The 13,914-nt window shown below is 36.5% G+C and overlaps 1 protein-coding gene across 1 annotated transcript; it reads right to left on the bottom strand.

Moving 5' to 3' along the window:
• Positions 1-1,601: 1,601 nt before the first annotated feature.
• On the bottom strand, positions 1,602-12,452 carry vamp3 (vesicle-associated membrane protein 3 (cellubrevin)). The gene is made up of 5 exons (XM_007561269.2): positions 12,341-12,452; positions 4,891-4,969; positions 3,675-3,833; positions 3,435-3,486; positions 1,602-3,039 (listed from the first exon to the last, which is right to left on the bottom strand). Coding segments are annotated over exons 1-5 (309 nt in total). The 5' UTR covers positions 12,343-12,452; the 3' UTR covers positions 1,602-3,022.
• Between the last annotated feature and the right edge of the window lie 1,462 nt (positions 12,453-13,914).

The raw sequence follows: 13,914 nt of genomic DNA, 5'->3' as shown, positions 1-13,914 counted from the left end.
GTCTGTGCACATCTCAGTACTTTCCCGATGGAGTGTCGTTTTGTGTATATTATTCTATGAAACGCTAAATCTTCACATTTTGAATTCAACACAATCCTGAAAGCTCAGGGCAGAGTACAATTTGAAAATGATTGATCAACTGAAGACAAAAAAGGAAAAATAATAATCCCCTTATCTTTAAAAGCAGGTCAAAGCTGATGATAAGATGTAGGAGCTGAAGACGGAAAACCTTGAAGAAAACTTGTAAGATGTTACAAAAGACTTGACATCATGGGGTTCATCTTCTACCAAGATAATAACTCTAATTGCATCACCAGAGCCACAACTGAATTGTATCAATGAAAACATAATTCATTAGATTGAGCTATAAGCTAAATTTATAAAAGAAAAAACTACAAAATAGATCTCTTTACATTACTATGTGCATGTGCATGTGCTTGAGTTGTTTTGGAAATATTAATGGGCCTGTCATGGCAAACATAGTTAAGGAACTCTGGGTAGATAAAACCAAACTTAATATTTTGACCCACATATGAGGTATTATGATATAAATGAACACCCTGAAAACACCTGACCCGGAGATGGCAGCAACATATTGTTGGGGTGTTTTACTTCATCAGGTAATGGGAAGCTGGTGTGAATTGATGCAAAGGTGGATGGCAGTACATGGATGAAACTTACATTCCAGAGAAAGACCATGCCCCAAAGACTATGCCAGAGTTACAATCCTGCCTGTAAAGCCAGGGCTAATATTGAGCTGTTCCAGTCAAAGCATATTAGAAAAGCTCAAGTCCAACACCAATTCCAAATGAGAATATGTTGAGTAAAAATAATTGATCATCACAGTCAGTCTCCAGTCGGTCATGGGATGGCTGGGGTACCAATTGTGGTATCTCTTAGAAAAGAAAAAAAAAATCTGTTCGTGGTGTTCATGAATAGGATCTCGAGGAATAGTTATGGAGAAAAGGCTGTATGGATAGGGAGCCTCACAGTCCAAGTTTTGCTTTTTGCAGAGAATGTAGCACTTTTGGCTTCTTCAGGCCCTAGCTGTCAACTTGCAACTGGACAGTCTACAATTGAGTGTGAAACGGCTGGGTTGAGAGACATGAAGCCACAAAAAGCTGGAAGAGGAATTGCGTCTCTCTCCAAGATCTTTCACCCCACCACCTGATTTTGGATAAACAGAAGACAGTGGTACTTTCCATCTAATTTGAACCAGGTTTGAGCTTTTTTGCAAAGAATGGACATAAGAATCCAGTGTGTAGATGAGTAGAGCTGGTAGAGACATGTCAAAAGACATGAAGCTGTAAGTGCAGAAAAAAGTGACTCTTCTTATTGTGCCTGTAAGACAGACCTTGCTTAATCAGCAATTGTAAATGGCCTGTACTTGTATAGTTCTTTATCAAGACCAAAGGACCCAAAAGCGGTCATGCACCCATTCATACACACATTAACATGTTGATGTGCTTTTCGCAAATGAAAAGCATTAACAATATTTTGCTTAGTAGACAATAGGACAGAAAACCTTTGTAAATGATTAGGAATTTCCAGCATGTTTTAGCAGGTGAGAAATTAAAACAAAAATAACCACAGGATTTTAATATAAATTCAATCAATTTTATTCAAGCAACAGTTTTTAATAAGGGCCACAAAGTACAATTGCACTTTACCAGACAATTTCCCAGCACGTAATTATAAGGCTTAAAAGTTAAAGGGTGTCAGATTTCGGTGTAAATAGAAAGAAATGGCAATTGGCAACATGGCTTACTGTATGCAATAAAAGTATTACCTATACACTATTGTCTATAACCTAAGAAAGGCAGCAATACATTAATTACTCCAGATCATGGATGTGTTTTGAAGGGGAGGTTTAAATAAGAACTAGATATTCTGAGGGAAAAAAACAAACAAAAAAAAAACAAACACACTCACAGTCATGGAAAAATGTATTATACACAAAGTAAGAAAACTCCAAATCCAGTGTTGAATAGCATATATTACAATGAATTGTGTTAAATGTTCAGCAGTAGCAAGAAAAGCACCATAAAAAAAAAAGCTTTGCCCAAGCATTTGATTAGTTCTTCATTTTATGCACACGAAATTTATTCAACACTAAAAGTAAAGTGTCACATGAGGGAAGTCTGTTATCAGATATAATAAATGCAGGTGCGACATAACCGGAGAGTTTATTAAAGGTTATGTTCAGCTGAGTAAAGACAGCGGTAGAGTCTTTGTTTGACAGTTTGAGCATTTGAAGGCACTAATGTGTTACTGGCTTGAACAGATTATTAAAAAAAGAACACCTGTTTTTTTTCTGTATTTGGCAGTTCTCATTTGGTAGACCTTTAAGACATGAGTCTGAAACTACATTTACTTATATCACTGTGTTTGGACACTACACAAAATCAATCTTTTTAACACGTTTCTGAGAATCTCTGAGACAACCCTACCGTTCTTACTGTTAAGACCTATTTTTGCCTTTTTTTAAAAAAAGTTAGGTCATGTTATGCTGTTTGGTCTTTGCAGTTAAGCACTTATCTAAACATAAGCTTGTACAACATGAAAGTGCTAAGGAGAAAATAAATGAGAAACTTTGATAAAATAGTTTTACCAGTTTCTTACTGATTATGGACTGTATGTGGTACAAAAGGGGCATTGCAAACTAATACAATCCAAAAAAAAGGCACATTTATTTAGCCAGGCACACATTAGTGACTATGTATAATATAATAACATAAGCAGAGAGATTTTACAACAACATCCTTCTCTTCCAGTCTCAAGAATGAAATTTGTGCGTGCGTGTGTGTGTGTGTGTGTGTGTGTTGTACGTCGCAGAAGCAAAACTGCAGTTTTAATACAATCCTTTACAAATACACACACAAACACCCAAGTCAATCCGAGATAAGAAAGGAAGACTCGTGGAAAGGTGAATAATGTGATCATCTGATTTCTTTCTGAGACCTGAAGCATACATATTGCCCAATTCTTCTTTACTTCCAATCCTCTTCAATCTGCTATGGCTCTAAGAACAGGCCCAAACTGTAAAGAAGAAGAGTTTTAAGAAGCATATCTGTAAATTCAGATGTAGTTTTAGGCAATGAGAAATGCAATGTTGACTACTGATGCAGATTGTTTAACATCAATTTAGTGCTGAAATGTGATATACAAATAAACCTGATTGATTGATTGATTGATTGATTGACATAAGCAGTTAGTACAATTTTTGTCTTTTAGTTCCACTTCCCAATTAAGCACCATTTTTGTTGATCTTTAACATACACGCTTTGGTTGTACTGCGATTACAATAAAAAAAAAATTGCAACACACTATATGAAAGGCTTTTTACAATACAATATGATACCAACGTCAAGCATTTGGCAAATGGAAACTCAAATTAACAACAACAAGACAGCTTTTTTTGTCTTAATACTCACTAATAATGATGATGATGATTATCACTATTACAGCTATCAAGATGGCCCACATCTGAAAAGGAATAAAAGTTGGCAAATTATTAAAACAAAATTCAGGCAAACTGTGACACCCATTTTTTTTTTACGTTTATTTTCATGCAGTCAGGTAAGATCTACTATAATGCCAGAGTTACATAATCATAACACTTTATTATCAGTAGTGAATAGTTTGCTAAATTTAAGACAACACTAGTCATCTACCTTGCAGTTCTTCCACCAGTACTTCCGTTTCAGCTTAGCTGCACTGGTCTCAAACTGGGAGGCTCCAGCCTGCAGGGCGTCTGCTCTGTCATCCAGTTCAGACAGTTTCTGATCACGTTCCAGTACTTTGTCCACATTAACGCGCATAATATCCACTACCTACACAAAATTTAAAAAAATTAAAAACACACAAAAAAAATCAACAATATACAGAGTATATATTTTGTAATTTGATATTTCGATACTTGTAAATGTTTTTAATCGTTAACAAGGGAAAGAAAATAAAAGTTCAGGACTGTGCACGTGTATTACCCTAAAAATGATGACATTATAGTTATGAATGTAAAACATCCTTAGGAAATGTTGCCTAACAACATCAATCAAGACGTATCCCATCTTGTAAGAGAAGGTAATTGACAGGTTGTTTGTCTTAACTGAGAGTTCACTATGATTCAAACAGACAGCAGCAGTCTGCGTACAGAGTCACTGGATACACGTAACCCACATGTTCCACTGATCCACAAAGCTCGCTACCGCCCCTCCTCCCTGACTGAGCTGCACGGTAGAGGAGCGCATAAGCCCATGCAGGACTTACATAAGGACAGAGATGGTGATTATATAAACCTCTGACAACCAATTGGAAACTGCGTGACAGACTGAGGTTAAAGGTCCAGGTGGGAGGGCTGGACCTCCCGGAGAAACACGAAATGGAGAGGAAAAGGACAGTAATGGAGATTGTGAAGGAGATTTGGCTACTTTTTTAAATTTGATTTTCTTAATGACTTGTTGTGAAAAGAAGACCTTCAAACTGTTCAATAGATGGCCTTCCCTGAATGTGTTTTGGCAATGCAGCGGGCGTGCAGAGGTAGAACGGTTAGGGAGAAACAGATTCAGTCTGGTGAATCATGGCACTGATGCCAAGGGTTATGTAAGTTTCTGCAACAAAATGAACAGGGAGAAGGGGAGGGGTTGGTGGGAGGGCGCTAAGTGACACAATCAATCTACATCAACTTCATTATTCAATATTTGCTTTGAACTTGGAAAGGAAAGAAAAGGCAGCTCTGCCTAATTTGTGTAAATTAACCATTGCAGATCCAAAGTAGCCACTTGTGCAAAAAAGCAATCACACTAAGGACATAGTGATTTGCTTTTGTGTGTTTTTTTTTTAAATTCCTTTTTGAGTCATCATTGAGTGAAGAGCTAAAATGTACCTTACCTCATCCACTTGGGCCTGTGTCTGCTGCAAGCGCTTGTTGCTCGATGCAGCAGCAGAACCTTCTGGACCAGGAGCTGACCTGATAAATCGAATAACACATGTCAATAAAAGACTATAGGCCAAATGTTACAACAAAATCTTCATCTAAAAGCACTTCACACTGGATTTATTTTGACTACCATGCCTCAGGTGAATAGTCAAGAAAAAGTTGAAAGATCTCCCAAACCAAGGTGGCAAGAATGATGTGAAACAGTGACTGTCACTAGTATCTTTCAGCAGTTTTTCTGTAACCAAAACTGTGTGGATTTTAAGTTATTCTTGGGGTCATTGTCCTGTTTGAAACTCCAATGACATCTAAGATTTAGCCTCGACTCAGGTGACACAGTGTTTTCACTTCTTAGCCTGAATCTCTCTCATCATTGACAGACTACAGATTCAGTGTCAGAGAAACCGAAGCAGTCACAAAGCACCACTGAGCCTTTACCATGCTTCAATATTAGCAGGGTATTCTTCTTTTGTCTCCTATTGTAGGCTTACTACTGATTCAAAGTCCTTAAAGGTTCTGCTTTGATTTAGTGCTACAAGGAAAAATAAATCCTCAAGTAATCTCGAGTTACATATAAACTACATACTACTGGGTGCTGCACAATATAATGAACTGCAAGACTCACTGCAATATTAATATGTGCATTATCACAATCACAATTACCTGGATGCGATAGATAGTGGGCAATTATATTTAATGCAGGTTTTCCCCCACTGTATTATAAGCCTGGCGGCCCGCCATGCTTTACTAGCCCCGCTGCCAGGCTAAGTGTTGCTTGTTTATGTTTCTAGGGGGAAAAAAAAAATCTTTTTTTTTTTTTTTTTAAAGCCAGGCTCCAAGCGTCTCTTTTGCTCTGAGCATTTCACTAACAGATCAGATTTATTCCTAAATCATAGGTTTATAGTTTATGCATTTAAACCCGACAGCACGGACCAATCACACCGCTGGCGCCTCTGTGCTTTGCCACGCACGTGCCTCCTTTTTCCTCAAACTGGACACAGGCTGACCTGTATGGATATTTACATAAACCTACTGTGAGGAATTGTGATCCTTTGGAGAACTCTAGGTAAGAGTTTAAAACCTGCCGCGTTAGCTCTGGTTGCGCAGCTCAATGTGAACCGCAGGAATAACTTGGAGCGAATTCACAGGTCCGCGTTGTGGAGCGGTGAGAATAATTTATCTTTGTGAATGAACAATTATATGCGGCGTTTACATCTCAACACGCTGCCCAGCGTGTGGCTCTTTGTCTGTCTTCCCTGTAAAGTTTATGTCTGTGGTCCCGGTTGGCCGGAGCGTTGGTGGATAACGAGCAGCGCTAACCTCATCATGCAGGTTCAACCTGGTGAGGAGCTTTCGCGCTCTCCTCAGAGTCACGAATCACAATTATATTATTTTTAGTATTATTTTTCCGGTTACACGATGCATCAAACCATATCAAATGCGTTGTCTACTTAGTGTTAATACGCGCGGACGCACGGAGATCTGAGAAACTCGTCCCATAAACTCGACCAACCAGAATAGCTTCTGTGACGCTTATTAAAAACTCAACAGTCACGAAATGGAAGAGCTACTAAAGCCACATGAGCAGCATTGAATTAAATCTCCCATTTGTTGCGCATCTCTGCATAGTGCAGTAGATTACCTCATCATGCAGGGCCGGCCCAAGGCTGTATGAGGCCTTAAGCAGAATCTGACTTAAGGGCCCCTTTTGTTGCTAAAAATATCAGCACCTCTAACAGCTTCTGTGTTAGATTTAGTGAAATATGGGAGAAGGGAGTAGTTTAATTGGCCAACCTAAAAAGCAATAATTTATAATCGCAGTTTACTAATTTATATTTGCAAATTCAAAGATTAAACTCACAGCATCAGATTGTTGCTATGGTAACAAAACAATCCAACTATGAATATTGTTCTTTGAAGTTTTACAAATTAAACTTGCCAGCTCCTTAAAATCTTGTATTTAAATGTTAAACAATTTAATATCATTTAATTTATGTATGCCTAAACAATTGAATCAAATTTAACAGCATTGATAATATCAATAAACAAGTGTTACATTTATGTATCTGTGGTTTGTTTTAACATATTAGCGTTTATGGGGCCCCTGAGGCCCTTGGGGGCCTGATGGAGCCGCTGACTCAATTTGCTTTACACAGAAGTGCAAATTTGTTGTTTTTAGACTAGTCGTGGGTTTAAATAGCATTTCACTTGAGATCTTTTCCCATAACATATAATTACACAGTAATAGAGATAATAGGTACTCCCTTCCATCAAATCAAATTTTGACAGGTAGTGTTCAACGTGGGTGGTCCGGAAGTGGGGGAGGGGCAACGTGGGTGGTCCGGAAGTGGGGNTGATCCTTTGGAGAACTCTAGGTAAAAGTTTAAAACCTGCCGCGTTAGCTCTGGTTGCGCAGCTCAATGTGAACCGCAGGAATAACTTGTAGCGAATTCAGAGGTCCGCACTGTGGAGCGGTGAGAATAATTTATCTTTGTGAATGAACAATTATATGCCGCGTTTACATCTCAACACACTGCCCAGCGTGTGGCTCTTTGTCTGTCTTCCCTGTAAAGTTTATGTCTGTGGTCCCGGTTGGCTGGAGCGTTGGTGGATAACGAGCAGCGCTAACCTCATCATGCAGGTTCAACCTGGTGAGGAGCTTTAGCGCTCTCCTCAGAGTCACGAATCACAATTATATTATTTTTAGTATTATTTACGATGCATCAAACCATATCAAATGAGTTATCTACTTAGAGTTAATACGCGCGCCCGCACGGGCATCTGAGAAACTCGTCCCATAAACTCGACCAACCAGAATAGTTTCTGTGACGCTTATTAAAAACTCAACAGACACGAAATGGAAGAGTTACTAAAGCCACATGAGCAGCATTGAATTAAATCTCCCGTTTGTTGCGCATTTCTGCATAGTGCAGTAGATTACCTCATCATGCAGGGCCGGTCCAAGGGTGGATGAGGCCTTGAGCAGAATCTGACTTAAGGGCCCCTTTTGTTGCTAAAAACATCAGCACCTCTAACAGCTTCTGTGTTAGATTTAGTGAAATATGGGAGAAGGGAGTAGTTTAATTGGCCAGCCTAAAAAGCAATAATTTATAATCACAGTTTACCAATTTATATTTGCAAATTCAAAGATTAAACTCACAGCATCAGATTGTTGCTATGGTAACAAAACAATCTAACTATGAATATTGTTCTTTGAAATTTTACAAAGTAAACTTGCCAGCTCCTTAAAATCTTGTATTTAAATGTTAAACAATTTAAAATCATTTAATTTATGTATGCCTAAACAATTGAATAAAATTTAACAGCATTGATAATCACACTAAACAAGTGTTACATTTATTTTTAAAATATTAGCATTTATGGGGCCCCTGAAGCCCTTGGGCGCCTGATGGAGCCGCTGACTTAATTAGCTTTAAAAAGAAGTGCAAATTTGTTGTTTTTAGACTAGTTGTGGGTTTAAATAGCATTTCACTGGAGATCTTTTCCCGTAACATATAATTACACAGTAATACTTTCACATTTCCTGTCACCTTAACATCTTTTAATACAAAAACACGGTGGACCACCGGTGGACCGTCTCGTCACCCCGACCACCGGGCTTAGCAAATTCTCTGGGGGAAACCTTGTAATGTATTAGGCATTCACAATATGCATGCCTTTGGATTTAACCAGTTGGACTAATTATTACTGATGTACAAACTTTATATAGATTTTGGTGATCAAGATGCAATAACATAGTAGATACGTTGATGATGTAAACAACAACAAAAAAGGACACAGGTATATTACATAATATTTGGGTAAACATATTTACCCAGTGCTGAGAAGACAAATTCAAAATAAAAATAATGAAGATAATTATGTAAATGACAGTTTTCTTTAGAATATACTAGATTTTAAAATGTTTTGAGAATGAATTTTTACCCCAAGCTTGTAGCAAAATTCTGGCTTAATACTCTTATGTAAATGTTACTATATCTAAATACAACAAAAAGTTGCACTACTTTGATAGCATTTAAAACTTAAACTAAAAACAGTAATTTATTCTTTTTAAACTGTACACTACAGTATGCAGGTTTCTAGTATTGTGCTTCCTTGCCCTAAAAGCCTTTGCACAGCGGTAGTATACTGCCGCCTTTTGACAAGACACATAATTACAGTGAAGTGACAACACCACCACGGGACTATCCTTAAAGGAGATCTGAATACAGTCTATGCATAATTGAAACATTTAGTTAAGGATATACATCGACTCACAAGACTCAATATGCAGTTTACCAGGTAACCTGTGTGGCGACAGAAAACTGACTGGCCCTTTGCGCCAACATGTTTTGTGATAATTACAAAATGGGTTCAGAACAAAACTAATCTGGAAACAAAAACAAAATGTCTGAAAAGAATGTACAGCATATTACTTGCATTCAATAAACCAAATCACCTACTAACTTTTAAATGATTAAAACAAGTAAGAACCCATTGTTCATCCTGCCAAAAGAGCATCCGTCAGTATGTAGAATACATGAAGCAAAATCATTATGTTTATGGTAATAGGCAATGGATATAATTAGCATCTCTTCAACTGGAAAAAAAGCAGATAAAGTCAAATATCTTGTGTTCAACTATGGTGGTGGAGATTTAATACTATGGCCTTGTTTTTTTTCCCTCCCCCAACAGCAAGACTTCTGTATTTTGCAGCCATTGTTGTCTATGATGGCCTTCCTAACCAAAATCTAAGGTGGAGCTGTGGCCTAATTCGGATCTCCATCTCAGTTCTGCATCTCAGTTCTCTGTCTGTTGAGTAAAAGGCACAATGACGCACGGAACGTTAGCATAGGAAGATGTTGAAAGTGTGGCCCACAGATGTGAGAATTTGTGCCAATATTCATAGCCGATATTAATGTTGCTGTTACAACCGATGACTAAACAATGTTGCTTCTCTGCTTAGTTAAAACACCAAAAATCCTGTACTGCACCACTATAACATGCCCAAACAAATGCCAAATGGCCAACCTGCTTTACCTCTTCAAACACAAAGAGTAACAAGGTGAGAGTAAACATTGGTTACTAATAATGACTGACATCAACTGGTACTGGTGTTAATGCCGATATAGCATGCATCCGTAGGTGAAAGTCATCATTTTAAAATTTTAGATAATTATATTTAGTAATCAGGATTTTTCATTTTTAAAATATTGCAAAACAAAACAAATGCTTTACATATCCCAAAGGAAGCTAAGCAAATCTCACCTATTTTGATCTCGGTACTTGTCTTTCTTTACACCTGACCAGATTTGATAATTACTTATACACCAGCAACATCACAAAGGTTTGCCTGTTAACCTTCAAGTCCTTAACTGTTGATATAAAGTTGGAGGGACTACGTTGAACATCTCCAGCAACATGCATCATTTATGTAATGTTTCATGAGTAATCTTGCATTAGCTCCATTAGTGAGTCTATCGGGGCTGGAAGGATGAAAAATGCCAAGAAGAAAGGTTGAGCATGTAAAACTGAGGAGTAGGGAAGCCAATTCTTTTTGAATGCTATGTTGTTTACACATGCCTTTTACTGTATTCGCCTTAACCACATGACACCACCCAAAAGCTGCTACAACCAGTTTATTCCTTTTTTAAAATAATGTCATTAACAACATCAAGCTAATATATAATATTTATCCTATTGTCCATGGGATAACTCAAACTATAAGTAAACAATCAAGATAATCTTTGAGCAACAATTTTACTGCTTTACTACTTCATAGTAAAATTATTGTACAGCATCTAATATCAATCACCTGAAACTGAAATTTGAGGGAACAAGAAGTTCTGCTAAATTTCAGTAACGGTGTGACAGAAAGTGGAATTAGAAAAAACATCCTTGATTCATTAGATATTTCTGAAATTATCTTCAGCAGTTAAACACGAGGATTTACGCTATGATTAAATAAAAAAAGAAAACGCATGCACATTATTAAATGCACTGTGTAGTTTTTGTATCAACCTGATAATTTCTGGAGAATAGATTTGCTAAGGAGGACAGTTATAAATATAGACATCGGGTGTGAACATCAGTCCACTTTAAAAGTTCAACATGCATGAAATGTTGGTGATGTAATGGAAATGTTTTTAAGATACCAGCATTTTGAATATGTAAGTCTGTTGATAAGAGGTTTTAAAAAAGCAATAGCACCAGGGTGTTCAGTGAAAATAAATCACAAATTCAGGGTGTTAGCAAGCATTGCATCCTGCATAAATAGCACTGAAAATTTGGATATGTTAAATTATAAAAGAACAACACTTTGTAGCGTATTTGCTTCGTAATGTACAAAATATCCACTTTCTCTGATGGTAGCAATAGAGATCAAGCTTTTCCAGAACGATAACAAACAGACAATTTTTTTTAAGTCTCACCTGCAGATTCCAATTTTAATTTCATGGGGACTAAAACCCAGCTAGAAGTAGTTTTTCTTAACCCAATAGAAAATGGAGGACCAGCAAGTTTATTATATATCGAGCATGCAATCCTAATGTGCACCATAATTCAGTTGCTTAGAAATACAAAGAAAAAAATCTGACATGTCAACATAAGACCTCAGTGGAAGAAATTATGAATAGATTGAGTTTCTTCAGTAACATGGACATGGAAATAATAAAATTTATCATCGAGAGAATGTGAACTGAAAGGGTTAAGAATTTTTATTTTCCAGACATAAAAACACTGACAACTATTAACTGCAAACGTAAGTTAGCCACTCCGGGTAACAACTTATCTTACGTACAATTATTGTTGACAACACATTGAAATATTCCTTGGTTCAGGTCAAAAATATTTTTCATCAATATCTCCCTTTTATTAAAGCTAAATGTACGTCCCATTAAAGAGTACAAGTTATCAAACAATAACTTTGTATGAACAAAATCAATAAGTATGTTGGAAAACTGTTTTAAAAAAAGATCCACGTAACTGTTTTGGAGAAAAGCCAACCAACTGAGGAAAGCTGCAACTAAGGGAAACGGTTACTTAGCCTCCAAACTATCAAATCTTTCCCAGCTAATAGCTATATTTTACAGCTGTGGATGTTACAAGAACTTCCAAAATTTATTTTCTTTTTGTTGTCAAAGTGCTTCACTAAGGAATGGAGAAAATGTCTATAGGAAACACAGCTAAAATGTTTCAATGTTTTACGGCTATACTTAGCTTAGCTTAGCTTAGCTGATTTACATTTGAGAAGTGGTGCTAAAGTATTAGCACTTGTTGCAAGCTAATACAGAAAAGTTTTGGGCGTTGTTTTTGTATGACGTGTATTGCTCTTATATCCAATAAACCCTCGTTTTATGAAAAGTATGATCTTAAACACATTGAGTAGACGCATAAAATACTTACATTGTGAAACTGGTTTCCTTTGAACGACTCTGTCGCTTTTGTTTCTTGTTTGTAAAGTGTGTAGCCAGCCGCTGTAACACCAAGTACTGTCTTTCGATCTGGTGCCTTCAGGGGCTTTCAGAAATGGGAGATTTATACAGTTATAAATGAAATAAAAGGGAATTATCAAAACCAGTGGGACGTTTATATTAATTTTTGCTTTACCAGAATTTGCATTGAAGTTTCTAATATGCAGAAAAACCACCGGCACGGTTTACATGGCAAAATAAATTAATTCCGAATAGTCGTATAAATTTTGGACTGACTCTATGAGTGAATTATTCAGAATAGGTTTAGTAAACAGTAGATGTTGTATTGAATTAAACAACTCTCTTTGACTACGTTGAGAACGAAAATACGAGATTAGAGTGAACATTTGAAAACAATTGTTTTCTACCGGTCTTTAAGAGCCTACGAGTACCTAAATGTCACATTAGAGATAAAACCTCAAATGTAAATCCAACTATTAGGTTTACCCCCCCAAAATAAAAACACTATAGTGTAAATTATAATCTGAGTATTTTTTATATTGTTAGGCTCTGTGGCAGAGAAATGCGAAGAAAAGGAGCTATACAAACCCGTGACCAGCATGTGATAAATGGAAACAAAAACAACTCTGTTTTCAAAGGCCCTTTATCATCTACACACTACAATTATGTCTAATAGTAATAACAACAACAATAATAGCAATAATTAAGCTGTCTTTTAATGCACTAGTAAAAGAATGTTTCAGTTTGGTTATTAGTGCTGTGACCTTAAATATAGAAATGACCTCACGGATAGCTGTTGTGGGTGAGGGTATGGTTTTGTGAGCCTCATATACAACATATGTTTTACTGCAAAAAGATTAACAAAATAAGTCAGAATTAGTATATAAAAAACTTTATTTGATTGTCTGTAAAAACTTTATTTGACTGTTATATGTGAGATTAGATTGAAGACATAGACCTAATAACAGAGTAATTATACACACGTTATACACACATACACAAGTATACGTGTTTGTGGCGTGTGTACTCTATTCAACTACAACAATATAACCCATTATATGTCAACACAAGGATCTAAGTTATACATACTTACTCACTAAACTGAGTATTTGCTTAGAGCATTTGAAATCTTTTACCCCGCATTAAAAAATTGAACTGGTGACAACAGATTAATTATGCTTTCTTCCTCCTTTTATATAAATCTGTTCCATTTTCTTTCTTCTTCCTGTTCTGTTTAAACTTTAAACTTCCTTAAAGTTTGCACAAGCTTATGCATATTCAGAACTGCAAAAATGTATTTCTAACATTCTCTGTTGTTTCTTTGCTGAGACGCAAGCAAGGTTAAACTTGGTGTGAAAATGCTTCTGAGAAACCAAACATTATCTTATGTTTAGTTTTCCCTCCTGGCTTCCAGATCCTTCATCCAACACAGTTTCAGTTGCAGGTTTCTGAAAAAAAATAAAATAAAATAAAATAAGAATGAAAATACAGAAGCAAACCTTTGAGTAAGACGTAATTATTCAGTGTCAGACTCTAAGAGCTTAC

Source organism: Poecilia formosa, unplaced genomic scaffold (genome assembly GCF_000485575.1).
Source record: "Poecilia formosa unplaced genomic scaffold, Poecilia_formosa-5.1.2 Scaffold124, whole genome shotgun sequence".
NCBI lineage: Eukaryota > Metazoa > Chordata > Actinopteri > Cyprinodontiformes > Poeciliidae > Poecilia > Poecilia formosa.
This window is presented reverse-complemented; position numbering and strand designations above follow the sequence as displayed.